At 34.7% G+C, this 27,444-nt stretch overlaps 1 protein-coding gene across 3 annotated transcripts in view; it reads right to left on the reverse strand.

Annotated features, from left to right (window-relative positions):
* The window catches only part of NIPBL (NIPBL cohesin loading factor), a 266,297-nt gene that overhangs the window by 102,350 nt on the left and 136,503 nt on the right, over nt 1-27,444 (reverse strand). For 2 of the 3 annotated variants that reach the window (XM_043983133.1, XM_043983142.1), the window contains exons 2-7: nt 22,419-22,562; nt 16,272-16,437; nt 11,981-12,108; nt 10,243-10,342; nt 9,006-9,157; nt 743-903 (exon numbers count right to left, since the gene is read on the reverse strand). In XM_043983133.1, the coding sequence (XP_043839068.1) occupies nt 743-903; nt 9,006-9,157; nt 10,243-10,342; nt 11,981-12,108; nt 16,272-16,437; nt 22,419-22,482 (771 nt within the window). In that variant the 5' untranslated portion in view covers nt 22,483-22,562. Of the gene's footprint in view, nt 1-742; nt 904-9,005; nt 9,158-10,242; nt 10,343-11,980; nt 12,109-16,271; nt 16,438-18,754; nt 18,832-22,418; nt 22,563-27,444 lie in introns of those variants that run through there. The other variant, XM_043983152.1, reaches the window with a different exon arrangement.

The raw sequence follows: 27,444 nt of genomic DNA on the forward strand, positions 1-27,444 counted from the left end.
TACCACTAAATAATATGCTTTCCTTTATTTCTGCCTTTTACAATTATGGGTGTTACAAAAGTCTATGTGATCAATATGACATCAAAGCAATGAACTCTAAGTTTATTAAGTTCAAAGTAATTTGAAAATTTCCATCAACTTGCCCAACATAGCTACCATTTCAGATGGATGATATTATTTGTCATAAAGTTAAAGGTCTATCAGAAAAAAGTTAAAAGTGGAGGACAACAAGATCGGCTCTTCCTGACCTTTAAGGGTACCAAACTTACCACTCTCCAGCAAATGAGAAGAGAAAGTGCTAGATAATTTTTTGTTACATAATTTATATGTAAAAGTTCTACCTAATACACCAAAATTTCAACATGCTTAATATCTTAACAGTAGCAGTAAAAACAACAGTCAACTTCAGAATTATAGTATCACAGAACTACACTGGATGACTAGTGCAGCTTCTTTATAATTATTAGTGAAAATAATGGAAAAAGCTGACACTTAATGTAGTGGCTTGTATTTCATTGAATTTTTTTTTTCATTTAGTCTTCATAATAACTCTGTGAAGTAGGCAGGGCATACATTGTTACCTCCATTCAATAAACTGTGGCCCAGAGAAATTAAGTCACCTGCTTAAGGTCATAGAGCTCATAAGTGGCAGAACCAAGACTAGAACCCAGGTTATGATGTAATGTAACAAAATAGTAAAACTACCCCTTTACCTTAAAAATAGTGACTTTTTTTTACATACATCACTACTTAGCCTGTGCACCATGTGTAGGTAGTCGTCACTTGAGCCATGTCTAGGATTATCAGCATGATGATTAGCTGAATTGCCAGACAACTGACCAGAAACTTTATTATCATGCATGTTTCTCAGCCCACTTGGGACAATGGGACTTGATACTGATGCTGAAATTAGAAAGAATAATAAAATTAATAGCTTTTCAGGAAGAAAAATTTTATAACTACTTGGAGTATACTGAAAATAATGTTTAAGCAATTACAAACAACAGTCAGATATTATTAGTATAATAGCCATTTTTAAAAAACTTTTCAGACTAGGGGAAAGTGCAAAAAGCAATGATAATTTTCAAGGAAATAGCTGAAAAGATATTTGTAAATGCAGTGGATTTAAAAATTATAACAAATAACTTTGTGATTAAAACCCATAGCTGGAATACAAAAATTAACATTTTAATCTATAACAAAGTAGTAATTTATACACATACAAACACACACACACATCAACTATGTGAATAATCTAAATAGCCTTTGCAGTGCTAAATTTGCTTAATTTCAACTTTTCTATTAGAAGATGGAACCTTAAACAGATCTGTTAGCATTGGGCTTTGTTGTGAATATGGGAAAGTATTTCCTAAGCGAGGAAGCTCACTTTAACTACCTGAAAAATAGAAAATGATTAACCATGGAATAATATGCTATTCAACTGAACTACTCATTTGATTTTACCCCCATGATGCCTCATTGGTAAGTTCTGTAAAGAGAAAAAAATCACTTTGATAATAATGATATAAGTAAAATATATAGTTATATGAACTTATCCCTCCTCCTAACTTTCCTTTTTCTTCTGAAGATACCACTGTTCTTCCAGTCAGTCCCTCAGGTCACAAATTTGTATTTATTTTGTATTCTTTATATTCACACTGTCTCTCTTGTTAGAATGTAAGCTTCCTGAAATAAGAAACTGTCTCATTTCTGTTTTTGTTTCCCAGCATCTAGCATACAGCAGCTTAACAAATGCTTTATTGAGCCTTCATACTTCACTGTCACACATTCCCCATATCCAATCAGTTGATGAATCTTATTGATTACTTCTACTTAACATTATAAGGATCCCTAGCATTATATGGCTAGTACTAGAAATTGAATCTTTCCAAATCTTTCCATCGAAGGTTATTCCATTTTACTATGCTGCTAATTGTATCAAGTTCATTGTCAACTCCACCTACTCACCAAAGGGGGAAAAAAATGTCTTCTTTCACTTAGATCACATTTTATTATAGCTGTTGTTAATGGAAGGACTAATAAACAGGAAGTTCCAGACCAAAATTTAATTAAAGGTTTTTGGTAAAAACAGGCAAAAACTTTTTCCAAGAAAGAACACACCACAAAGTCATGAAAATCATGTATATTTGCACATGAGCCACTTAAAATGGTTGTATACTTCCTGTTAATGTACTTTTCCTATCTTTTCTCTAAATAGTATTTATACTTTTTCATAAAATTACTCTAAATTGAGGGACATAGATCTTAGTAGAAAAATATGGTATTAGATTTTTACAGCTTTACAGAGATCATCTTGACCAAGAAAACTGTACTCTAGAGGTTAAATGAAGTTGACATTGTTATACATCTAATTAACAGCAAAGCTAGGACTAATAGGCAGAGTCAGATAAATTCAACTTACACATAGGCAAGTAAATAGAATTTGTGTAGAAAGTAAATTTAGGGAGAGTAGTTAAAACTAGAGGATTTAGAAATGGCCTTTCAAAGGAGGTGACATGAACAGAGCTTTAAAGATCACCAGTACTTCAAAGAAGCAGGAGTGAAAAAGGAGAATGCTCCATGCCTGTGCAAAGTCATGGAGGTGGGAGATGAACTATCCTGAGGGCAGGAATTTTTGTCTTTGTACTCTCAGTGATTGGCACAGTACGTGGTACAAAGGAGTTTAATAAATGTTTATTCCATTGAACTGAATTGACTACTGGCTATTCTCCAAACTAAATATGCTCCATTTATTTGCTGAGGGCCTAGAATGCACTCTCCTCATATCCACATGTACAGTCATGAAGTCTTCCCTGGTCCTCTCTGTGTATAGCCAGAGTACTTAACCTGAGGCCTGGGAACCTGTTTTAAAAAAATATTTAAAGTATATTTTTATGTAATTGGTTTCCTCTATGTTACTACTATTTTATACATTTGAAAACATAAGGGGTCCATATGCTTCATCAGACTGTCAAAGGACAATGACTTGACAAAAAGGTTAAGGATTCTTGGCTTAAAGTGTTTTTACTCATGTCAAATTTTCCGAGATTATACTGTCTAGATCTTTCATCTGGTCATCATATGCTACTTTATATTACACTTATCTATGTATATATATACATATCTCTGTAGAATCTAGGGTCCTTGAGGGCTATAACTATGTTGTTTAAAAATCTCTATATCCTACATCTAGAAAATAGGAATTACTGGAAAAGCTATGGGATAAATTCTCACTTCAGCCACCTGAGACTAGGCCCCTAAGACCTCACTGCTATATTATTACAATTGTTTTCCCTTACTCTGCTCTCTGGCTTTCAATTCATCTGGCACATAAATGGCACATTTTTCTTCCCCATGACACCAATTCATGTGGGGAAACACTTATTAAATGCCTATTTTATGCTAGGTATCAAAAATGAAAACAAAGCAAGGAAATTACATTTTACATATTATTTCCATTGTATCATGCCCGTCCTCAAAAATGAGTAGCATGTCTCTGATCTCCAAAGTGGGAGACTAATATGACCCCCAGCTGTGGCAGGACCCCAAAGAATTTGTAATTAGCACTAATCAGAGGGAGGGTCACATCCACCCTTTTCTATGATAACCAGGATTTTCTTTATAATCATGCCCGAACAAATCCTTTATATATTATTCCACAATATCCCATCTCTTTCCTCCTCTGTGTAAGTTCCCAACAGCTTCCCTTTTAAGCCAGGCCCCTCAGGGGAGTTAAAACCTAATTGAAACCCAGGTGCCATAGCTGTGCAGATGCATTGAAAAAATTCCCACCTACCAACATAGCCAACCTTTGTTCTCTAGTAGTTGAAGATATTCTCTGTGCTCCAAAGTAGTGACTGCTAAGATCCCTGTGTGTTTTGGGGGTGGGACAGAGTGATTAACAGAATATAAGCAGGCATAGCATCAGATCTCAGTACACTATCTTCTCCCCAAGTCCACCATTTTCCCAAACTTTCCCTATTATAATCTAGGGTATGTAACTATCCTACCAGTAATCCAAGTCTGCTACCACTGAATCTTCCTTAACTCCTCACTTTCATTCATTCTATATAATAAAGCAATAATCAAATTTTGTCATTTCTATTTCCACAAGATATCTCATATCCCTTGCTCTATACCACCCAGTTTAGTCATTCAACATCTCTACCTAGACTACTGCAATGGCATCCTAAGTAGGTCTTTCTGCCTCAAGTATCCCTCCTTTCCAATGTATCCTTCATATAACTTATCTAAGTGATTTTCTCCTAAAGCACAGGTCTGACCATGTTGCAACCCCCTCATCCACTTCAATAAATTCCAGTGGCTCTATACTGACTTTATGATCACATATAAATTCCTTCATTTGGTAAGTAATGCCTTACAAGATCTGTCCCCAACCTACCATTTTTAATCTCATTATATACTCCTGCCCTCCCTGAACTCTACTGTCCAGCAAAACCTGCCTTCTTGCTGAGCCTCACAAAATATAGAAGCACAACTAAGATACTAGAACATGAATAGGAAATTAAAGCATGATACCATCCATTAAGCAGAATCACATAAAGAGAAAAGACTCGTATTAAAAACTTTCTGCTGAATTGAAATGAGAGACAATTAACTTTTGCTTGTTTTTTGTTTTTGTTTTGCATTGTGTATGGTGGAATAGCTACACACAAACATGACTCTTGCAGAAACACTGTTATAACGTTTATTTGATTATTGTATCATTCAATTAAAAAAGTATAGTTTAAAAACAAATTTAGCTGCTTAGCTAGTTACAATGATGAAATTAACTGAATAATAACTAACAAACAATTTCACCTTATGCCCCAGGACATACACAAGGATTAAAAAAAAATAATGAAGCATATTCAAGTGACATTACTTTCACTAAAAATATTATCACTGATAAAGTTTTAGTGAAAGCAAAAAAGGTTTTTTTCTATCATTAATAAAAAATATTTTAAAAACATTTATTTCACCTTTATCTCATCCTTTGAAATTTCTGGTTTTGAGTAGGTTTCATATTGTACATAATATTTTAGCATATATAATTTATGAATAAATACACAACACATATATTACCAGTGCATACTCAAACACTTTTTACAGAGAAGTGTGTGATTAAAACAGTTTCAAACTTCAGTTTTCAGCTCTTTTTTATTTGGCTTGAACGAACCTTATTTCTAGCCTTTATCTGTATTTTTTACTTGGGTCAGGTTGATGTCACATGAAAATACAGAGCACATGAATTCTCTTTGTCCATCTTCTATCTTCTGCTTGTCCTCTCACCTACCCCATTTAAAAGGCCCAGGTCAAGTCCTACCTCTGCAATGGACATTGTTCTCATTTATTTTACTTCACACTGACCTCTTTCAACTCTAACTTCTGGAACACTAAACAGGTACCACATGATTTACCATTTCTTTACATATGGTAAAATCTTAATAAAATATTCCTCTAAAAGAATTTAAAAATCATTACCAGAATCATGGAAAAGTGGATAGAGAGGTGGCCTTGGAGAGAAAAGACCTGACATCTAGAAGATGTGTGTATCCTGGGCAAATGTCACCCCTCATGTTTCAGGCAATTCTCAAAGGCTATAACTTTTTTTTTTTTTTTTGGCGGGGCAATGGGGGTTAAGTGACTTGCCCAGGGTCACACAGCTAGTTAAGTCTCAAGTGTCTGAGGCCAGATTTGAACTCAGGTACTCCTGAATCCAGGGCCGGTGCTTTATCCACGGCGCCACCTAGCCGCCCCCCAAAGGCTATAACTTTTAGAGAAGGTTCTTATATGAACAGACATAGCTACTGGGCAGAACTCAAGAGAAACTGAGGAATGTTGATTATTAAACTAGACCTACTAGCTGTATTTTTTTTTAAAGTGAGGCAATTGAGGTTAAGTGACTTGCCCAGGGTCACACAGCTAGTAAGTGTTAAATCTCTGAGGCCGGATTTGAACCCAGGTACTCCTGACTCCAGGGCCGGTACTCTATCCACTGTGCCACCTAGCTGCCCCTAGACCTACTATCTTAATAGGCAGGACCCTGGGAAAAGTACAAGGCAGGCAAAGTTTGTCTACTTGCTATCCCATTCTCTCTTTATGGGAGTAGAAGTGGAAACTTTTACATTATCTCCTTTTCCTGCATGATCTACCTCTACTAGGATGCAGCAAGAACACCTATGGAGCAACCTGATTCTTCAAAGACTCTCCTATCATTTTGGCCTGCTCCCAATTTCCTCTAACTCTTCTCTCCCCAAGTCCTCAGTGAACATTATATATCTCATGGGAGTATAGAGTTGATAGTCTTATTAAAATAATTGATGTTAAATATAAAACTTTTATCCTCAGGTTGTTTATATTTTACAAAAAAAGGTTTGTAAATGAAACTATTCCAGAAATACGAAATTCTTTCCTTCCTTCAAGGTCTGTTTTGTGTGGTATCTTTCATGAAGCCTTCTCTAATTCCACCAGCTTAATGTAATCTCTCCCTTATTAAATATGGACCTTTCTTTTGCATTTATTCTAACTTATAGAGATTTATTGTACATGTCGTATTCTCATCTATATTGTAAGAACATTTAGGGTAGGGACTGTGTCTAGTTTTATCTTTGTATTCCCACTTCTTGGATAAAAGGATACTGAATATGAATTGCTGATTTGGCTCTAGCAATTGTTAAAAGGGATTTCAATACAGAAGGGAAGGCTTGGTAGACAACAAAGCTAAGTGGAAGGAAGATATGGCAAATTATTGTTTAGGGCAGTAGTCTTATAAATGGGGGCTCTGAAACTCTGGTGAGCAATGGCATGACCTCAAGGAAGAGGTAACCAATGTAACTTGGCAAAGAAGGGAAGCATCCCATTATCTCTGCAGTAGCCAGTGATGAGCTTGAACCCTACCTCCCCTTTCACCCATTATCATTCACTCTTCTACTCTTTTCCTTCCCAATTCCCTTTTTAAGTGTCCATAACACTTTCTGTTTTGGATATGGGTCACTTAATCTATTATAACCTGTGTTTCAGGAGTTTGAGAAGTTACTTGGGCAAAATTGTACCAGTGTACACTCTGAGGATATGACCCCCTTACCCAGAACCTTTGTGGGTCTCAGGACCACCTGGGCAGGTGCTTTAGTCTTAGGGAGTGGCCAGTAAATAAGAGACCTGCTCCTGGAACCTCACTCCTGATTCTGTGCCATTAAATGAACAGAATGGGTGGAATATTATTTGTATTACAGATCTCATTGAATTATTCTTAGCCCCAAATCCATTCTTTTTACAAACTTCTCTATTTCTGTCAAGGGCATCCCCATCTTTAAAAGCTGTCCAGGCTTACAAACAATGAGCTACTCTCAATTCCTCACTTTCATTCACTCCACACAATCAATTGCCAATCTTATTGATTCTACCCCCTGGCATCTCTTGCATCCACCCCATTTTCTCTACTCACAAAGGGCCTCATCAGCTCTCACCTGGACTATTGCAAAAGCTTCCTAATTTGTCACCCAGCCTCATTTTTCCCCATTCCAATTCATCTTCTACATTTCTGTCAAAATGATAGATCTAAAGCACAGGTTTGACTATGTTAATCCTTAACTCAGTAAACTGCAGTGGCTCCCCCTACTGACTCTAGCATGAAATATTATTTCATCTTCATTTTATTGTGTTAAATTTATAGTTCAAGTTTTACAATGTACATAATTACTGATATAGTAGTACATACAATTCATTAAAAAATAAATATACATATATTGGAAGTTCATGCTCAATTTTTTTAAACTGATAAAAGTACGCAATTAAAAGTGTGGAGACCATAGACCTAGGGAAAAATAATGAATTATTTTTAATAATAATTTTCAGAAAAGCAAATTAACTTTTAATCCTAGAAAATTATACACAGGCATTTTGTGTTAAGGCATATCACATGTACTTCAATGAAGGCAAAAAATCTCCAGAGAGCAGTAACAAATGAGGCAAACATTTTTCAAATAAAAGGCTGGTACAGTTTTCAAATCTTGGCTCTGGTATCAATTATGTTAACATGATTTCAATTCTAGTAATGTTGGCACCAAATTAATAAATTACAAAGCTCTAATGACAACTTTACCATACTTTTTAGGAAAATAATGATAGAAATATTTGAAAATTTCCATAAAATCTATTTTGAACTTATCTTAGCCTGAAGCATGTTACAAATAATTGATACCTTGCTACTGAACAGCTCATTTACTTACCTAAACCATTTCATTGCTAACTTTTTTTTTCATTTTAATTACTAGAATCATAGAATAACTTTAAATTATAAAAGGAATTGGCACAAAATAGGCTTTTGTATTCTCAACTTCACTTAACCTGGTAATTGCTTGTATCCCAAAGCTATCAGGATGTGGACGTTAAATTAGAGTGAACGTTCTTTGACATAGTCCACCTCTTTAATTTTTAAAGAAACTGAGTCATCCATTTTTCTCCCCAGTGTAAAATCATAGTATTTTAGAGCTAGGAGAAACTTTAAAGTCCATACAGTCGAACATTCTGATTTTATAGAGGAGGAAACAGGCAGAGAAAAATTAAATGTTTTGCTAATGGTCACAGTTATTGGTGGAGTTGAGTAGAACTTATGTTTTTGGACTCTGGACCTGTACTTTTTATATTATACCACACTAACTCTTAACTAATAAACTCAAGAGCTTTATTTCAATAATAAAAAAACATACTTTAAAAAAATATTTTGTTGTATTTATAATAGTTCTTTGGATTAAATGTGCATAATGAGAAGTTTGCTGTACAATACAAGCTTAAGTTTTTGTTCCAATCCTGTAAATGCTTTTTTAAAGTTTTTTTTAAAGCGATTACATTTACAGTTGCTTCACATAAATTAACAGTCAGATATCTTTGTCAGCATTTTGCTAAAATCTTTAAGATAAGAATACCAAAACTAGCAGCTAATCTGAAATGTATACCATCAGGCTCCATAACATCCTCAGTAAAGAAATGTCCAACAATCTTACCTGGCTGCATCTGTGGATGTGGTGTGTAACTTGGAGGATGTGAGTATGGCATGTATCCTGCAGGGCTCTGTGGGGCATATGGACTAGGCACTGGGCTGTTTGGTTGTGCCATATATCTGTTCCCAGAGCTTGTCTGTGGGGGCACAAATCGGCTAAAACCCCAAAATCAAATAAAAAATTATATGAGGAAATGCAATTAATTATTTCATTTCTTGAAAATTTATTTTTACAAAATTCTCAGAAGTACAGTTCTACCATAATTATGGAAACTTAAAGACTCTTACAAAATATTTAGGTAACAATAGATTCAGAATCCCTTACTTTAATTAAAAGTTAAAAGAAAAGTGATGAGATTCATTATAAAAGTTGATATCACTTAAATAAAGTAATTCTTGTTAAAATATACTTATGCCCTACATACTTTCTTATAGTTTAGTTTAAAATAGCAAAAAATTATATTCCTTTCCCCAATTTAACTATTAAAAGGATGTCAGTTCAACTTTTAGTCAAAGTAATAAAAGGGATGTTTCATGTTTTTCTGTACAGAATTTCTTTCTTTCTTTCTTTTAGGGGATGGGGCAATGAGGGTTAAGTGACTTGCCCAGGGTCACACAGCTAGTTGTGTCAAATGTCTGAGGCCAGATTTGAACTCAGGTCCTCCTGAATCCAGGGCCAGTGCTTTATCCACTGCGCCACCTAGCTGCCCTGTACATAATTCTTTAATGAAAGTCACATGTTTTCCTTTAGTACTTCAAGTACCTGTGCTTTCATAAGTGGCAGTACTCTAATGACCAACACTGAGAGCAACTCCTCTTCATCAATGGTAACAAACTCAAATAGAACAGCTAACTGCAAAATGACTTAGAAAACCACAAATTAATATTATCTATGTTGTACTGTATTTTTATTTGTTTTAAAAACATTTCCCAATTACATTTTAACCTGGTTACACTTTGGGGGAGTTCTGCCTTCTACCTGCAGGTCAAGAGTTTGACATCTCTGCTCTACACTACAGTAGATGGTCTTAATGAGTTGCTATTGTTAAAAATCATTGTCATCTAGTGGCTAACCTTCTGCTAATGAGATTTAGATGTATAATGCTTTAAAATAATAAACTCTAAAACTACTACAAAACTAAAACAACTATGCTTTATCCCCAAATAGATTTTTTTTTTAACAGAAAACATGGTGTAAGATGCCCAAAACAAAAATCATGCTTCATAATTATAAATATTACCTGGAAGGGCTGTGTGAGATAGTGGTTTGTTGATAATTGGAAGATGCAGGACTACTGTGCATGGAATTTTGAGAAAGTTTATACTGGGACATCATCATTCCTATATAACATACAAAAATATTATCATATTAATTTCGTGTAACAGTAATACCATCTTTTAACCATTCAAACACAAGTGTATTTTCTTTTCACAAATATTAAAATCCCACAAAAATAATTTACAAAAAAAAGATGTCTTCCTGTTTCCTAGTCTTTTCATTCTGACAGGCATAAGAAGGTAGTTATAAAAATTACTGTAAATGCCACATAAAACTTCATTAAAATAAGTAAGTGCTTATATAAAAGCTTTTCATTATATAACTAATTTCAGGAATGAGACTAGAGACCTTAAAAAAGGCTTGAATACTACATCTAACACAATCATAGGTTTAGGAAGGACCTTAGTAGTCACCTGGTCCAACAGCAATTTCTTCTACATCATCCTTGTAGTTTCTGCTTGAATACTTTTAGTGATAAGGAACTCCTTACTTTATGACAGTAAGTACATTGTAATACTGGACAGTTACCCTAAAAAATTATGCTGATTGCCTGCTTGCAACTTCCACTTAATATCTATCCTTGTTCTACTCTCCAGAGAAACACAAAATAAGCCTACTCCCTCTTCTATATAACAGATATCTGAAGACAGTTATTAAATCCCTCCTTGATTCTTGACTTCTGTTTTGTGGACTGTATATTGTAAATTCTTTTAACTGTTACACATATGACATTTTGTTACAGAGAAGCTAGACGTTATAGCAGATAAGAGTGCTTGATTTGGAGCCAGAAAGACATGGGTTTAGTATCACATCATACACTGGCAGCGTGACTTTAGACAAGTTGTTTAACCTCTCTCAGTCTTAGTTTTATCATCTTAAAGATGATGTTGACAAAGCTTGTAAGATGTAGATCAAAGGATTCTTGTGGGAATCAAAAATGAGACTGATATAAGTAAAATGTTTTCTAAATCTTGAAATGTCACGATTGTCAACTACTCATACAGAATGAAACAAAGTTCAATTTCTGATAACTTTAAGGTCCAAAGTGAAGTTTCACTTGTCTATTAAAAACTTTAGAGAGCTTATTATGATCTGCTTTCAAACTCTTTTCAGCTCACTCTCCTCCCCACAATTTCTCTCTAAATTTAATTTCCTGCTTTTAACTCTTAAATCATTCTCAGGCCTAATAATAGTTACAGATTTTTTCCAAATCTATATTCTCCTTCAAACATAAGTGATTCTAGATTTTATACCTTAGTCATTATTTTATATGGGGTGGATGCAGTATGGATCCAGGGAAAGGAGTAAAGTATTTTCCAATTTAAACAATGAAATAACAAAATGGAACTTCTAGAGTAGAAAGTCAGGATGAAAAGAGTGAATGAAATCCCAAAGTCTATAGTGGTCTCAAAAGATAAAGTTCTCAAGACTTCAAAAATCCAATGATATTCTCTTAGCTTTACCTGACTTCCATGGAATCCTAGCACCATCCAAACCTGAAGGGACGTTATTAAGGACAAACATTTACATTTATGCAGCTTCTACTATGCACATGGTTCAGTTTAAAGTAAATACCAAACTATATGCCATCTTATTAAGAAAAAGAGACACTTAATTTGTCACAGGTAATATACATTCTGGCATTTGAACTATGAAGAAAAATGTATTTTAAAATGTAACCAATAGGAAAATATTCTCACCACTCTGTACGTATCTGTTCTGCATGCTTTTCTCCCTGAAAACATTAGGATTCCTTGCCAGGACAGACTGCAGCAAGACTGGTATGTCTCCTTCTGGATCATCACTACCAAGATTATCTTTCAACTCTCTAGCATTAAAGAAATAAACAGAAGATAAATAAGCATATAAAAATGTTCTAAATTTTAAAATTCCATTACTCTACATTAGGCCAATAAAACTGGGAAGTTGATGGAATGTTAAAAATTAAGAGCACTCATAGTAATAGAAATTAAACATACAGATGTTTCATAAAATATAGACTCTGGGAATAGAGATCCCTGAGTGATGTAAGGATAACAATCAATAATGTAATATTAAAGATTATTATTTATATTAGTCATTATTATTCACTTAAATATTATTACAAATCTAAATATTAAATAAAATAAATAATAAAGAATGTAAAAATTATTTCCTAAGGATGAAATGTATTCTAGGGAGTGTTATTCTTTGGAGTTATAATTATCTAGAGAACTTTGCATTTTTAAAAATACAAAGCAGCAACACTGTGTGTTGATCTACTGTGATGGACTATATTCTTCTCACCAATGCAATGGTACAGAAGAGTTCCAGGGAACTCATGATGGAAGAGGATCTCCAAATCCAGGAAAAAACAAACAAACAAAAAACTGTGGAGTATAGATGCTGAATGAACCATACTATTGTTGTTGTTTTTCTATTTTGAGGTTTTTCCTCATTGCTTTGATTTTTTTCTTATAACATGACTAATGCAGAAATGTTTAATTATATATATATATGTATGTGTATATATATATATATAAAACCTATATCAGATTACCTGCTGTCTAGAGGAGGAGGGAGGGAGAAAAATCTGAAATTGGAAAGCTTGTATAAACAAAAGTTGAGAACTACCTTTACATGTAACGGGAAAAAAATAAATAAAATACTTTATTAAAGAAATACAAAGCAGAAGATAAATGAGGTCAGTTCTCAGTTATTAACTGCAATGAAAGATATAGAAAGGAAAACAATTTTAAAATTATTATTTGTCTCTGGATTCCACTTTTTCCTCTTTAGATTTCAATAAGAGTGATAACAATTATAGCTAACAAATTTATTAGCCAAGCACCTTACCTATATAATAATCTAATTTGATCAGTTTTGTATTTTACAGATGAGGAAACTGAGGCTGAAAGAGGTTACGTGATTTGTTCAGGGTCACATAGCTAGTAAATGACTGAGGGAGGATTTGAACTCATGACTTCCTCACTGCAAAACCAGAATACTACTCATTAACATGACCTAGGTAGAATGGAAAAAGCATCATAACTGGAATCAGAAGAGCTGGCTTTATTGCCCTGGCTCCAACTTTGGTAGCTTTGTTGATACTGAAAGAGCCACTGAAGCTCTTTAAGCTACAGTTTCCCCATCTATAAAATCGGGATAGAAATAATAAAAAATTAACAACTTCACAGTGTTGTTTGAAGGCTATGGAAATAGCTTGGTGCTTTTGAAAATAATTTCCAACAAAACAATGGAGTGACAGTATAAAGACCTTGCACTGAGCACAGAAGCTGGCCAATTTCCCTATCCTGTACCCGCATACCAAACTAAAAGTCAACAGAGGGAATCCAGATATCAAATGATTAAGCATAGTACCCACTGTGAATAAATCTGAAAGAACTAAATTTTATTCATCATTGTATTAGGCTATTTTTCCTTTTCCTTGTTTTTAATTCTAATGTTTTATTCCCTTGATGCCTGATTTAGAGTGATCTTAGGAAGTCACTGCTTTTAGATACATTATGAATTCCTAGAGGCAGTAAATTACATTGCATCACAATAGAGTGAAAAATCTGTCTTTCAAGAATGTTCCCACATCAGCTGAACTCATCAAAAGAAATGAAAGCAAAGTAGCAAAATTCCACTAACCTCAATCCAACAAACAATTATTAAGCAGCTGCTATGTGCAAGGGACCATCCAATGACTAGAATTCAAGGTAGCATAGTTATAGAAGGAAGAGGGCTGCATTTAGAGCTACAGGAGGTGAATTTAAATGATGACTCTCCCATCTACTCCCTGTGTGAACTTACTTTTTTTCTGGGCTCCACTGCTGAAACCTGGATGTTTTTCAACCTGCCACAGTGGTCTTCTCAACATGGCCCCTTCCTCACAGATACAGCATGGACCAGCCAGTCACTCCTCTCTGGGATCCACTCCCGATTCTTTAGACATTACCTACCATGGTCCAAGGACCTCTGACACCTGATACCCTGTGCTTTTCAGTTTCCTTTTCTGATTTGTCCTCTCTCATTAAACTTCTTGAGGGAAAGGACTGATTTTCTTTGTACTCATATGTGTATTCACAGAGTTGAGTAAAGGACCTGGCCCATAGCAAGCCCTTAATAAACACATATAGACTAGAACTTTGGAATATTACTTTGTGGGTCTCAGTTTCCTGAACCATAAAATGAGATGATCAGGTTAGATTGTTTCTTTTTTTTTAGTGAGGCAATTGGGGTTAAGTGACTTGCCCAGGGTCACACAGCTGGTAAGTGTTAAGTGTCTGAGGCCGGATTTGAACTCAGGTACTCCTGACTCCAGGGCCGGTGCCCTATCCACTGCGCCACCAAGCTGCCCCTAGATTGTTTCTTGTTTTTTTTTTTGTTTTTGCAGGGCAATGAGGGTTAAGTGACTTGCCCAGGGTCACACAGCTAGTAAGTGTCAAGTGTCTGAGGCCGGATTTGAACTCAGGTACTCCTGAATCCAGGGCCGGTGCCCTATCCACTGCGCCACCAAGCTGCCCCTAGATTGTTTCTTTCTTTTTTTTTTTTTTTTGCAGGGCAATGAGGGTTAAGTAACTTGCCCAGGGTCACACAGCTAGTAAGTGTCAAGTGTCTGAGGCCGGATTTGAACTCAGGTACTCCTGAATCCAGGGCCGGTGCTTTACCACTGCGCCATCTAGCTGCCCCTAGATTGTTTCTTAAGGCCCCTTCTAGCTCTAAATCCATGATGCTCTCACTGAAAGTACAAACCAGAAGCCCAAAAGTGATACAAGAAACTTGAAGAAGTAACTGTTTTTAACCGAGGGGATCAGAAAAGACTTAAAGGAAGAAGCAGCACCTAAATTAGGTAGAGTTAGGGCAGGGCATAGTCTACGAGTAACAGCACAGAATGAAATATAGCACATAGAGCAAATGAAGGGAGGTGCCTTGGATGAAGCTGGACAGGTAGGCTGAAGTCAAACAGTGAAGGGCTCTGAAGGCTAGGACAATAGGATAATGCTAGAATAATAAAATAGATTTTATTTAGTAGGCGAAAGAGAGAAGTCTGACATTTACTTGTGGACTGGAAACAGAGGGGAGGTAGAAAAACTGATTTAGGTGGTTACAGAAATGGACTACTTCAGTCAGCAGTACTGAATCAGTGGAGTCACTTCAGTGCCTCAATAGTTCCTAATATCCACAAAAATAGTAGTCACATAGACAGCACTTAACTTTAGAGTGAACCATCTTAATATGTTTTCTCCAGGAATGATTTGCATCTAAAAGCAGTACCATCTATACATAATATATTGGTTTGTATCAAATTCTGAGAATATGAAAGTACCTTGAAATGAATTACACTGAGATTAACATATTTTTGGTCAATATAATTTTTTAAAGCCAGTTTCTGCAAAATGTGAATTCCAGTTCAGAACGTCCTAGATAGTGGTATGGTGAGAGGGGAAAAACCACTACATTTGGAATCAAAAGATTTGGGTTCAATTCCCAGCCTTGCTGCATACCGCCTACCTGTATGACTTTATTCCACAGCTATTTATCTCTCAAGGACTCTATTTCCTTATCTGTATAATGAGGAGGTGAGATGAAATGTCCTCTAAGAGCTGTACAACTCTAAATCTACAATCCTAAAAGTTTGGGACTGCCTTGTCTTGCATAAGCAGTGCATGGAACTAGCATCCTAAGTGCCTTCAGCATCACTAGAAAAGAGAGTAATACTTCTGATGAACTTGGCAGTTAGAGGAGTTAAGATTGATCCAAGAACTGTAAAAATGAAATGGTATAAAAATCTCTCTCAAAATATTTGCAACTAATTCAACTCCATTCTCTTCCTATTGAATTGTGGCCATCAACCTTGCTACTACCTACATAATAAATAAAACCCAATAATGACTAAATTTTAAGGACTAAAAAGTCAAAGAAAGATAAAAATGGTCAATATAAATTATATTAGGAAAAAAAATCTGAACTTTATATACTTTTGGGTATAAAGGCAGACATACTTACATGTGATCTGTTGACACCTGGTTGAGGGTGTGAACAAGTTGTGAAACCAAATTTTCATCCCTACAGGCCAAAAGGCAGTTTACCTCTTCTGCTATTCGTCCATTAAACAGAAGGCTCTTTGTAGTTGTAGCAGGTAAAGGAGATGGAAGAGGCAATTGATTCAAGACTATTGGGGATAAAAATAAAATATCAGAAATTTATCCAACATATAAAATACTACATGCATTTTTTTTCTTAAGGGGACTTGACAATTTCTTTTGAAAAATGATTACATTATAGTCTCCCAAGATTTTAAATTGAGAATTGGCCAAGGATATTAGAGGTAGATGGGAGACTAGAAGAGGAGGGCAAGGTGCAAAACACTAAGAAAAAATTATTGAAGGTAAGGTACAAGATGCCATCAGAGACATACATGTGACTGAAAAGACAGACTGATCATGTGCCAAAAAGTGAGAGACAAAATGCTCCACTGGTATTCCTAGATTGTTAGAAAAAAATCAAGGAAGGACCCTGTGCACACAGGGTGGAGCTGTGTCTGACCTCAGGAAGAAGATGAACAAGAGTCACATGTGTAACTGGGATCTGTATAGTTGCAGGGAACACCCACACTAATAAGATCATTGATCAATTTGAGTATTTGATAAACTGATAACTTTATTATGAAATATCAATAAAACTGATCAAACTTGTTTTTTAAGTATATACATTTAAATAAATGAAATTCAACACATAAAAATTTCACAATAACTTTTCAGTTACTCTTAGTCCAACAGCTTTTTTTTCTCTTGTATATTTAGTTCCATGTACTTTCGATTTTATAATGTCTTAGAGTGTGTCCTGTTTTACTGGTCTAACTCTTCCACTTTACATTATTTCATAAATTATTTACAATTTTATTTATATTCCTTCATAAGCACCAATCTTAAGGGCATTTTAATATTCCTAATATATATATATATACATATATATATATGTATACATACACACACTACAATTAAAAAACACAACACTATTCACCTATTGGACATTCAAGTTGTTCATGCTGCTACAAATATTCTTTAACATATACTTCTTTCCTTCACTCTTCCATTCTTAAAGTATACTCAGAATACTTCAAAAAGGGAAATAATAAATCAATGGCTAGGGTTACTTTTTGAAGAGTGCTAACCAGATCTTATATATCCCCTACCTCATTATATCAGTTTACAATTCTACCAATGAATTAGTGTACCTGTTTCTAAGTAACTCTACCAATTGCTCTTGTTTCTCAAGCATATGTGGAAGTTAATTCTCAAATATTTTATAGTACTTAATGAAAACTGGAGTTTATTTTTATAACATTTTCTTGAAATATACTGCTTGTATTTAAGAAAGCTAATGGTTTGTATGAGAATTCTGTGCATTACAACCCTGATGAACTCATTTAATGTCTCCATTAAGTTTTGATTAGGTAGATGGGTTCTCTAAGTTCAACTCATGCTACTTGCAAAACTGTTTTGACTTTTTATTTCCAGTGTTATTACTTTGGTCTTTTTCTTTTCTTGTTGTATCTGCTAGCTGTTTCAAAACTCTGTTAAAAAATAAGTGGTAAAAGTGCTACTATATTTATACCCCAAAGGAAGCAAAGGTAGAGGAAGAGAATCCATATATAAAAAAACACAATAACTCTTTCTGTGGGGGCAAAGAATTGTTAACTGCCCATTCATTAAAGAATGACTGAAAAAGCTATGGTCTATGAATGCCATGGAATACTACTGTGATGTAAGAAATGATGAAGGAGAAGGTTTACAAAAGACAACCTGAGAAGACTTGTATGAAATGTTGCAAGGTGAAGTGAGCAGAGTCAGGAGAATAATTTACACAGTAACAGCAATATTGTAAAGGCAATCAATTGAGAAAGATTTAATAACTTATCAACACAATGAACAACCACACTTTTAAAGGCCTCAAAGATGAAACATGCTATCCACTTCCAGACAGAGAGCTAATGGACTCTGAGTGAAGAGTGAAGCATATTTTCTTCTTTTTGAATCTTTTTTTGGGGGTGGGGTGGAGTGGGTCATGGCCAACGTGGAAATTAGTTTTGTACAATGATACTTGGAAGTGGTTTGTTTTTCTTGCCTTTTCAAAAATGGGCAGGGGGGAGGAGGAAAGAATTCAGAACTGAAAATAAAATTGATTTACTGGTAAACAAAAACAAAAGTGGCTAAAGTGCTTAACCTTGACTTGTACTTTTTTTTTTCTGTAGGGATGCTTCTGTTTCCACATTATATATAATGTTTCCTTTTGGCTTCAGATAGATATTTTAAATTTTGCTTAAGAAAAAAAAATATGTATCTCTTTTCCAATTGATTTTAGAGTGTTATCAGGAATGAATGTTGTATCTTATTAAAGGCTTTTCCTACATTTATTATTTTTATATGTATTTGGTGAGTGTTTTTGGTTGACATATTGCAGAATGGTGTAGTTGAAAGAAAGCTGACCTGACTAGCAATCTGTGTCCTTCTTAATGCCTCAGAAAATTCTTGAAAGACAATAAAGTTGCAGAATACTTGCTGATCAGCATCACTGAGAGTTCCCTACATGAATTAAAACACCAGTAAAGATGAACGTCGTATTATATAATAGTTGTTCTGATGTTAAACAAGCCTTGCAAATCTAATATAAATCCTGCTTTGGAATGACTAATTCAGTTCAATTCAACATACAAAACAACAAACAAAATTCATGTAAATGTCTATTAAAGCAAGGAGATTGGACTAAATGTTCTTGACAGTCCTTTTTATCTTTCCGGCTATAAATTCAGTGACCCTACTACATGCAAATGCTAGGTTCTGGAGCTATAAATATCAAAGTAAAATTAAACTGTCCCTGGCCTCAAGGAACTTAGACTCTAATGGCAGCCAGAGAATGAAACAAACTATACACAAGTAAATACAAAGCATATGCATAAGATACAAAATACCTTCAAAAGAAAGAAACCATTCCTGAAGAATCAGGAAAGACCTAAGGAATTTGGGGATTTTCTTAGCCTTGGATAAAGATACTGAGGATACCTTGTGCAAAAGCATAGAGAAAGGATATGAAACGTCACAAATTTGAATGTATGTGTTTCACCAGCTGTCCCACATGTTTTCCTCTCCCTCCTTATTTCTGCCTCCTGGCTTCCTGTCTCAACTAAAATCCTACTTTCTTGAAGAAGCCTTTCCCTGTCTCCCATTTAATGTCAGTGCCTTCCCTCAACGATTCTTTCTAATTTATTCTGTATATATCTTTATATATAGTTGTTTTCATGCTTTCTCTCCAGTTAGACTGTAAATTCCTTGAGGGAAGGTATGGGTTTTGTCTTTCTTTAATAAAAGCTTGTTTAGTCAGTTACTTAGCACATTTATCAGGTACTGTGCTAATCTCTGGGTATACAAAGGCCACTTCCCTAAAACAAAACAGAACAGAACAGAACAAAACAGAACAAAACAAAACCCCATACACACACAACTTGCTCAAGAAGCTCATGGAAACTGACTTAAATAGGTCTCAGCACTGACTAGTATGAAAACTGGGAGAATAAGTAAAATGGAAACTATAGCTGAAAAAGTAAGTTGGGGCCAGCTGGATGAAGGACTTAAATATGTTGCATATTTTTGAGTTGGGAGTATCAAGCAAATATGAGCTTTAATTCCATATTATGTGAAGTTTCAAGTCCCAACTCTCAAATATATTAATTAGACATGTCACCCTGGGCAAGTCACTTAACATCTCAGTGCCTTAGGGAAGACAATAAGGTGCAAATGAGATGATGATCTCCACACAAACATTTTATTATATATAGGTCATAGGAATTAGAGCTACAAGATCATTTAGTCCAGCCCCTTCATATAGGAAAAGGTGCCTAGAAGAGATTAAGTGATTACACCAGAGTCAAAAAGGTAGTTAGCGGCCAAGACTACATTCAATCTCAGACCTTCTGCCTAGTCAGACTATATTTGATTTTTAAATTTTAAAAATGTATTCCTATATTTTGTCAACTAATGAAGCATTTTTACATTTATATTTAGTAAACTAATATGGTATTTTTACATGTATACTTATTAGGGAAGAGAGGCATTTTAGATAGAGAGCTGGTCCTGGAGTCAAGTCCTGTGCCTTACAAATACTGGTTCGGCATTCAGGGCAAGCCACAACCTCTCAAAACCCTTTTGTATACCCAGGAAACTCTATTATAACTATCAATTGCAGAGGAGGTGCCAATTTATATTGGTAGAGGAAGTTCCTCACTGGGAGCTCCCTCCAATAATAAAATCACTATCCACTCTGTTAAAAAAAAGTTATGAAAAGTTATTCTATAATTTTTTTGGTGTTTGCCTAACTGGGCAGTATTCCACACCTTTTTCTGTATTTTAACAATTCTACATGTTGCTCTTGAGAAATTAAAAAAAAAACCAAACCCTTCCCTTGAATTCATATGGATGACTTGGTAGGATTTTTTGGGTGGTGAGGTAAGGAAGTAGGGTAACTTGTTTTATTTCTTCCTCTGAAATTTCTGCTATTAAGTAATACATGTTTTCTATCAGTTTTGTTCTTTTGCATTTTGAAAACAGTAAGCTATTTTATTTAAGCTTTCTGGTGTGTTAATATATGGTTTTGTGAAATATTCTTGAAGATTTTCTAATTCTTTTGTTTGTTTTGATCTTTTGTATTATAATTTTGCTCATTTGTTTTATCTCCCTTTCCAAAAACTTTGCTAATAATTCAGATTTCTATTGCTTCTTGATTTTAGTTATCAGTTCAACCATGATTTCATCTTCTAGTCTTCTTCTGCCTTTAATTTTTTCAATTCTCGTTTTTTACTTTATTTTGTTTTCTTCCTTATTTCTACCCTGGAATATTTAGTTTGTTATTTCTTCTTTGTAGTTCACACACAGGATTTGCATTAAAATAAAAGATGGGTTTATTTTACCACATTTTATGTATAAGGTACATTACCTTCAAAAAGGTCCTTTTAGTATACTTATCTGTGGAGTAGATCTCTATTTAGAACTCAACAGTCTGTGTTTTTAACATTTATCAGAGAGACTGTGTTGATTCACAAGTGATTTCATCAATTTTTTTTTCCAATCAATTTTCTGTATACAATTTCCCCCACTGCTGTTTGCAAGCAACCAAATTGTTCAGATATGAAAGGGACAGTACCTTAAACAAATACTTTTGTTACTTATATACAGAGTAACACAAATTACTTCTGCTTATATAGTATCAAAGCTAATGATATTATCAGTTTTTGGTATTTTGAAAATACTAATAAGCTTAAAGCACATTATGTATTTTGTTAAGAACTTATTCAGTATGGAATTCCTTGTCTACCAGTCATAATAATATTGTGGCTCTTTAGTAATAAATTCCCCAAGATTAGGATATCCCTTTGTTTTCACACCATATGGTGATTTGGGGATCTAACCTTATGTTCTTAAGACTTTTGTATCAGTTTGGCAAACTGTCTTTTCTTCACTGGTCGATCTCAGGTTGCTCTTTCTAAAATGAGGGGACAGGATTAGGTAATATAAAAGGTTCTTTACAGTGCTAAAATTCTCTGATTAAAATGAAGTACATGTTCTCACCAAGACAATTCCAAAGGACTAATGATGAAGCATACTATCCAACAACAAAGAATTGAGAATTGATTTTGACTGAACAGATTAAAACATGCTATTTTTCACTCACTCTCTTTCTCTCTCTCTCTCTCTCTCTCTCTCTCTCTCTCTCTCTCTCTCTCTCTCTCTCTCTCTCTCTCTCTCAGGGCAATAAGGGTTATGTGACTTGCCCAGGTTCACACAGCTAGCAAGTGTCAAGTGTCTGAGGCCAGATTTGAACTCAGGTCTTCCTGAATCCAGGGCTGGTGCATTATTCACTGTGCCACCTAGCTGCCCCACTATTTTTTTCTTTTATTCAAGCCTTCTTATATAAAATGACTAAAATGGTAACGTTTTACATAATTGCACATGTACAATCTATATCTGATTGCTTACCTACTTAAGGAGGGGGGAGGGGAGGATAGAATATGGAACTCAAAACTTTAAAAATGTTTATTAAAATGGACAAATTTGATATATTTCAGTTATCTTAACTCTCAAAAAAAAAAAATCTACTTACGGTCTGTGAGACTAGCAATCCCCGCAAGAGTAGTGATGGGAACATGAGGCATATCCCCATTCATCCTGAAATTTTGGGATGGTGTTGTCTACACAAGTACTTTAGCTTAGGTGCCAGCTATCATTACTTCCCATTTCCCAAACACTGCAAAACAAAACAAAACAACATAAAATGGCTTGTAAAATTTGAGAAAAAATAAATGTGTAGTAACAATAAAAATAACATTAATAGGCAGCAAACTTTTATCCCTATACAAAAGTAGAAGATCTATAAAAAAGGAACAACTGTTTTCTGTCTTTCAGATATATTATTGTATAATCACACTGAGGGTTACCATTTTGTCAAGCACTAAAATAAACCTTTTATATAGAAACCAAACTCTTTAGTTCCATACAAAGCCTTACACAAAAAGGCCCCAACTTATCTTTCCAATCCTGTTACCAACTGCTCTTATAAGACCTTTTTTTCTCTTGGTCAATCTGGACTAAACTCACTGCTGTCAAAGACTCCTGATGTTTTCTTACCCATGTACCTTTGCTTATGTAATTTCCTCTTCTTTTCACTAGCCAATATATCCTTTGGATACCTATATATTCTTCAAAGCATAGTTCAAGACCTACTTCCTTCCTGGTATTTTTCCAAATCCACTGAGTCTGGGAACAAAGACCTCAAACTTCTTGAAACTCATGGCACTTATAAAGTTCTTATGACTGCTTTTAAAATTACTCATGCTTAATTGAGTTTTTTATGTCTTGCTTTCTCAATTAGATCATAATGATATTCTGAAAAGACAAAAAAAAGGACAATGCTGGTACTATCATTTAAACATAATCATAGTAATTGTCAAGTTTGTAATTAAAAAAAGAAAATTTACGAAAATCACATCCTTTACTTTTTGCATCCAGTATCTTATACAACACATGCCCTTAGCAAATTCTTAATGACCAAATAATTTGGCACAAAATAATTCTACCATAGCAGAAGAGACTGGGTCAAATCACCTTGACAACCATCTTTCTTCAGATGCTGATGGTGAAAGCCCAACACCCTGAAACTAAGAACCTTGGGAACAACAATGCTTGTAGCCCAGTGCCCTCAGCCATCATCCTGGGAAACAACCCCTATGGAGATGCATACTGGAAACTGCTCCTAAAGGTGCTGCCAAAGACCTAATCACCAAAGTCCTTAGCACCATCCAATGGTTCAACATCAAAAATCTATGTGATTTTAACAGTGGAAATAACATCAAAGAAGAATCATTACCATCAGTTTTGCTACTACACCTTAATGACCATGGGACCTTTTCATCTAACTAGCAGCTGAATCATTCCTTAAGTGTTATTCCCTTCATTAGAATATAAGATCCTTGAGAGCAGGCACTGTCTTACTTTTCTATTTGTATCCCCAGTGCACTGACCACTTGTCAAATATGTTGTAGTAAGAGATTATTTTTCAGGCATGAATTGGACTAATTTGCCAATGACATCACTAATCACTTTAAAATTCTGTAATAATTACTTTTCTCAGGCAATTGACTACAACAGGCATTTTGCAACTGAGTAGTGAGCAAATGCATCACTAGTAGATAACCTAAGGAAAGTAAGTGGTAAAAAGTCAAAGAAAGCAAATGAACAGTTCTGGGAATTCTAGCATAAGAAAATATTCTGGGGCAAAGAGTCTGAAGAATTATGGAATCTTAGAGTTGGAACAGATCTTATGAGTCACTTGACTCCTATCTCTCTCTCCTCCCAATGTAGGAATTTAAGTCTCTGCTTGAAAATTTCCATTGACACTAATGCATTGTTGGTGGTGTGGTGAGCAGATCCAACCATTCTGGAGAACAATTTGGAACTATGCCCCAAAGGCTATAAAACTGGGCATATCATTTTGACCCAGCAATACCACTATTGGGCCTGTATCCCAAAGAGAAAAAGGAAAAGGACATATACATACAAAAAGATTCATTGCAATTCTTTTTGTGGTGGCAAAGAATTGGGAATTTAGGGGATATGTATGAATTGGGGAATGGCTGAATAAGTTGTAGTGTAGAATTGTGATGGAATTCAACTGTGCTACAAGAAATGATGAGCAGAATGCTTTCAGAAAAACCTATAAAGACTTACATGAACAAATACAAAGTAAAGTGAGCATAACCAGAAAAACATTAAACAGTAACAATATAGTACTACGATCAACTGTGAATGATGAGACAATGATTCAAGACAATTCCAAAGGATTCATTATGAAAAATGCTATCTACCTCCAGAGAAAGAACTGATGGAATCTGAGTACAGATCAAAGCATACTTTAAAAAACTTTATTATTTTTTCCTGGCTTTTTTTTTGTTGGGGGGGGGGTGATAAATGTATTCTCTTTTGCAACATGGCTTAATATGGAAGTATGTCTTACATGACTGCCCATGACTGCCCATGTATAACCTATATCAAATTACTTGCTTTCTTGATGAGAGGATGAGAGGGGAGGAGTGGGAGGAAGGGAAAGAATTTGGAACTCAAAATTTAAAAATAAAATGAATTTTAACATTCTTAACATGTAATTGGAAAAGAAGAATTTATTTTTTAAACAACAACAAAAAAAACAACCTTCCACTGATAGGAAGCCAGGAGGTAGAGATAAGGAGGGAAGGGAAGCCCCATATTTTGGAAGGCAATTTACTGTTCTAGATAGCTCTAATTATTGGCAAGTATATCTTAGAATATGAGCTTCTACTTACTTAGATATTTGTATCCCCAGTGCTTAGCAACACTTTGCACACAGTAAGTAAATGTTTAATAGATGCTTCATCAATTCATTCATTTATACTTTATATTATAATCCGATTGCCCTTAGATACCATCTCATTGGTCCAAGTTCTTACCAACGAAACAACAAATAAAACAATTCTTCCATTGAGATGACAACTTTTCAAATATAAGAAATTCAATATCATGTCTCTCATCTCTTTTCTCCCCTCATCTTCCAATCACAGGCATTCATTCAATCATTCCTTAATTAATCAACAAAGGTTTATTGAGCATATACTATAATGCTAGCCAGTCTGCTAGGTGCTGAGAATACAAATAAAATGAAACAAAATACCTTACATTCTACAGGAGACAAGTGTACATGTAAGAATATACAGAATAAATATAAAATATTTATATACAAATAAATAACAAGTAATTAACTATAAGGTACTATGAGAGGCAGGACACTAAACAGTTAAAGGGATTAGGAAAAGCTCCATGAAGAAGCTCCAAGACTGTCTTTAAGGAAGAGAAAGATTCTATGTGATGAAGATGAAGAGGCATTGCATGTTAGGCATGGGGGACCACCAATCTAAAGGACAAAGATTAGACAAGGCTAATTTGTTTGTACTGTGGAGTGTGAGAAGGGTAATAATGTTCAATGAGTCTATAAATATGGGCTGGGACCAGGTTGTACAAGTTTTTAAAGGCTAAATAGTATTTATGTTTTATACTATGGGTAATAGTGAACTACTGGAGTTGATTAAAAAAGGAAATCACATGGCTGGATCTGCAGTTAAGGAAGAGCACTCTGACAAATGTATGGAGTGAGGAGACACTTGAGGATGGAAGCTGTTGCAATAACAGGTGAGAGGTGATGAGGCCCTGAACTAAAGTCATAGCTGTGTGAGTAGAGAGAAGGGGTTGACACAAGAGATGTTGTAAAGGTGGAAAGAGCAAGATTTGGTAATGTTCAGATAATGTATTTTCAACACCTCTCTCTCTCCAAAGATTCTGGTTGCTTTCCATTGCTTATACTGTGGTTTGTCAATCTCTCTCTTTAAGGAAACATGAAATGTCTTTTCCTCTGGTCATAGATTATCCCTCCTTGCCTATGAACCCCTAGTTATTTTGTATCTATTTACCACCTACTTTGCATTGTATTTATTTGAATACATATTATTTCTCCCTTCTTACTACTTTAGAGTAGGGATCATGTTTTATTCACCTTTATATAATACTTCTTGCTGTCTTATACACAGAAGGTGCTCAGTAAGTATTTAACTGATAATGTTCTATCTAGAATTGTACATAATAGTATGGTATCTTAAAGATAAAATTTGTTCTAAGGAAATGTTTTTAAGAACAGCAACGGGACAAAGTAGATGCCCACTGATTGAAAGAAGGCTAAACAAATGGTGGAACATAAATGTAATGGAAATTACAGTGCTATAAGAAATGATAAATATGATTAATAAAAAGACTTATCTAAGTAAAGTAATTACAGCCAAGAAAACAATAATGACAATGACTACAACAATGTAGATGGAAAGCACCACCACAAAACAAATGAAAGTGAACAGGGCAGAATTAAGAAGAAGAGAAATGAGAAGACACTTCCCCCTACGTTTTTGAAGAGGTGGGAGGTCTGCAGTGTGAAACTGCATTTATTTTCAGACTTTATGTAGTGATCTTATTTTTCCCCTTAAAGGAAGAGAGAAGAAGGTAGGAAAAATTTAGTCAATGCAAAAAAAAAAAGAGAGAGATCAATAAAAACTTATTTTAAAAAAGAATATTCATTAGAATATTTAAGCTCATTGAAGGTAGGAGCAGTTACTGTATTTTTGCCTATTTCTGTACTTCTAGAACAGTGTTTGGTACAGTCAAGTCTTAATAAATTTTTGTTGACTGAGTGATTGGAAGGGCTGGCAAATAGAATATTTACTGTAAATATGTCCATCTATTTTGGAAATCAATTTGGAATCACAAGAAAAATGAGTAAACTTTCCATACCTTTCCACTATTCGGCATATTACAGACCCCAATGAGGTCTAGGAAAAAAAGAAAGACTGGTCCTACATCTCAAAATGTCCACAGTAGCACACTTCACGGAAACAAATAACTAAACAAAACAGTTGCCTACAAATTAGTTATGCCTGAAAAAATGTGGTGCATGAATGTAAAAAATCTAATGTGTAATAAGTCATTATTACTGAGGAACTGAGAAGAACATTGAGATCTGTATGAAATGATGCTGAACGGAAAAAGTCTAAGAAAAA

This window comes from Dromiciops gliroides, chromosome 1, assembly GCF_019393635.1.
Source record: "Dromiciops gliroides isolate mDroGli1 chromosome 1, mDroGli1.pri, whole genome shotgun sequence".
Classification (NCBI taxonomy): domain Eukaryota; kingdom Metazoa; phylum Chordata; class Mammalia; order Microbiotheria; family Microbiotheriidae; genus Dromiciops; species Dromiciops gliroides.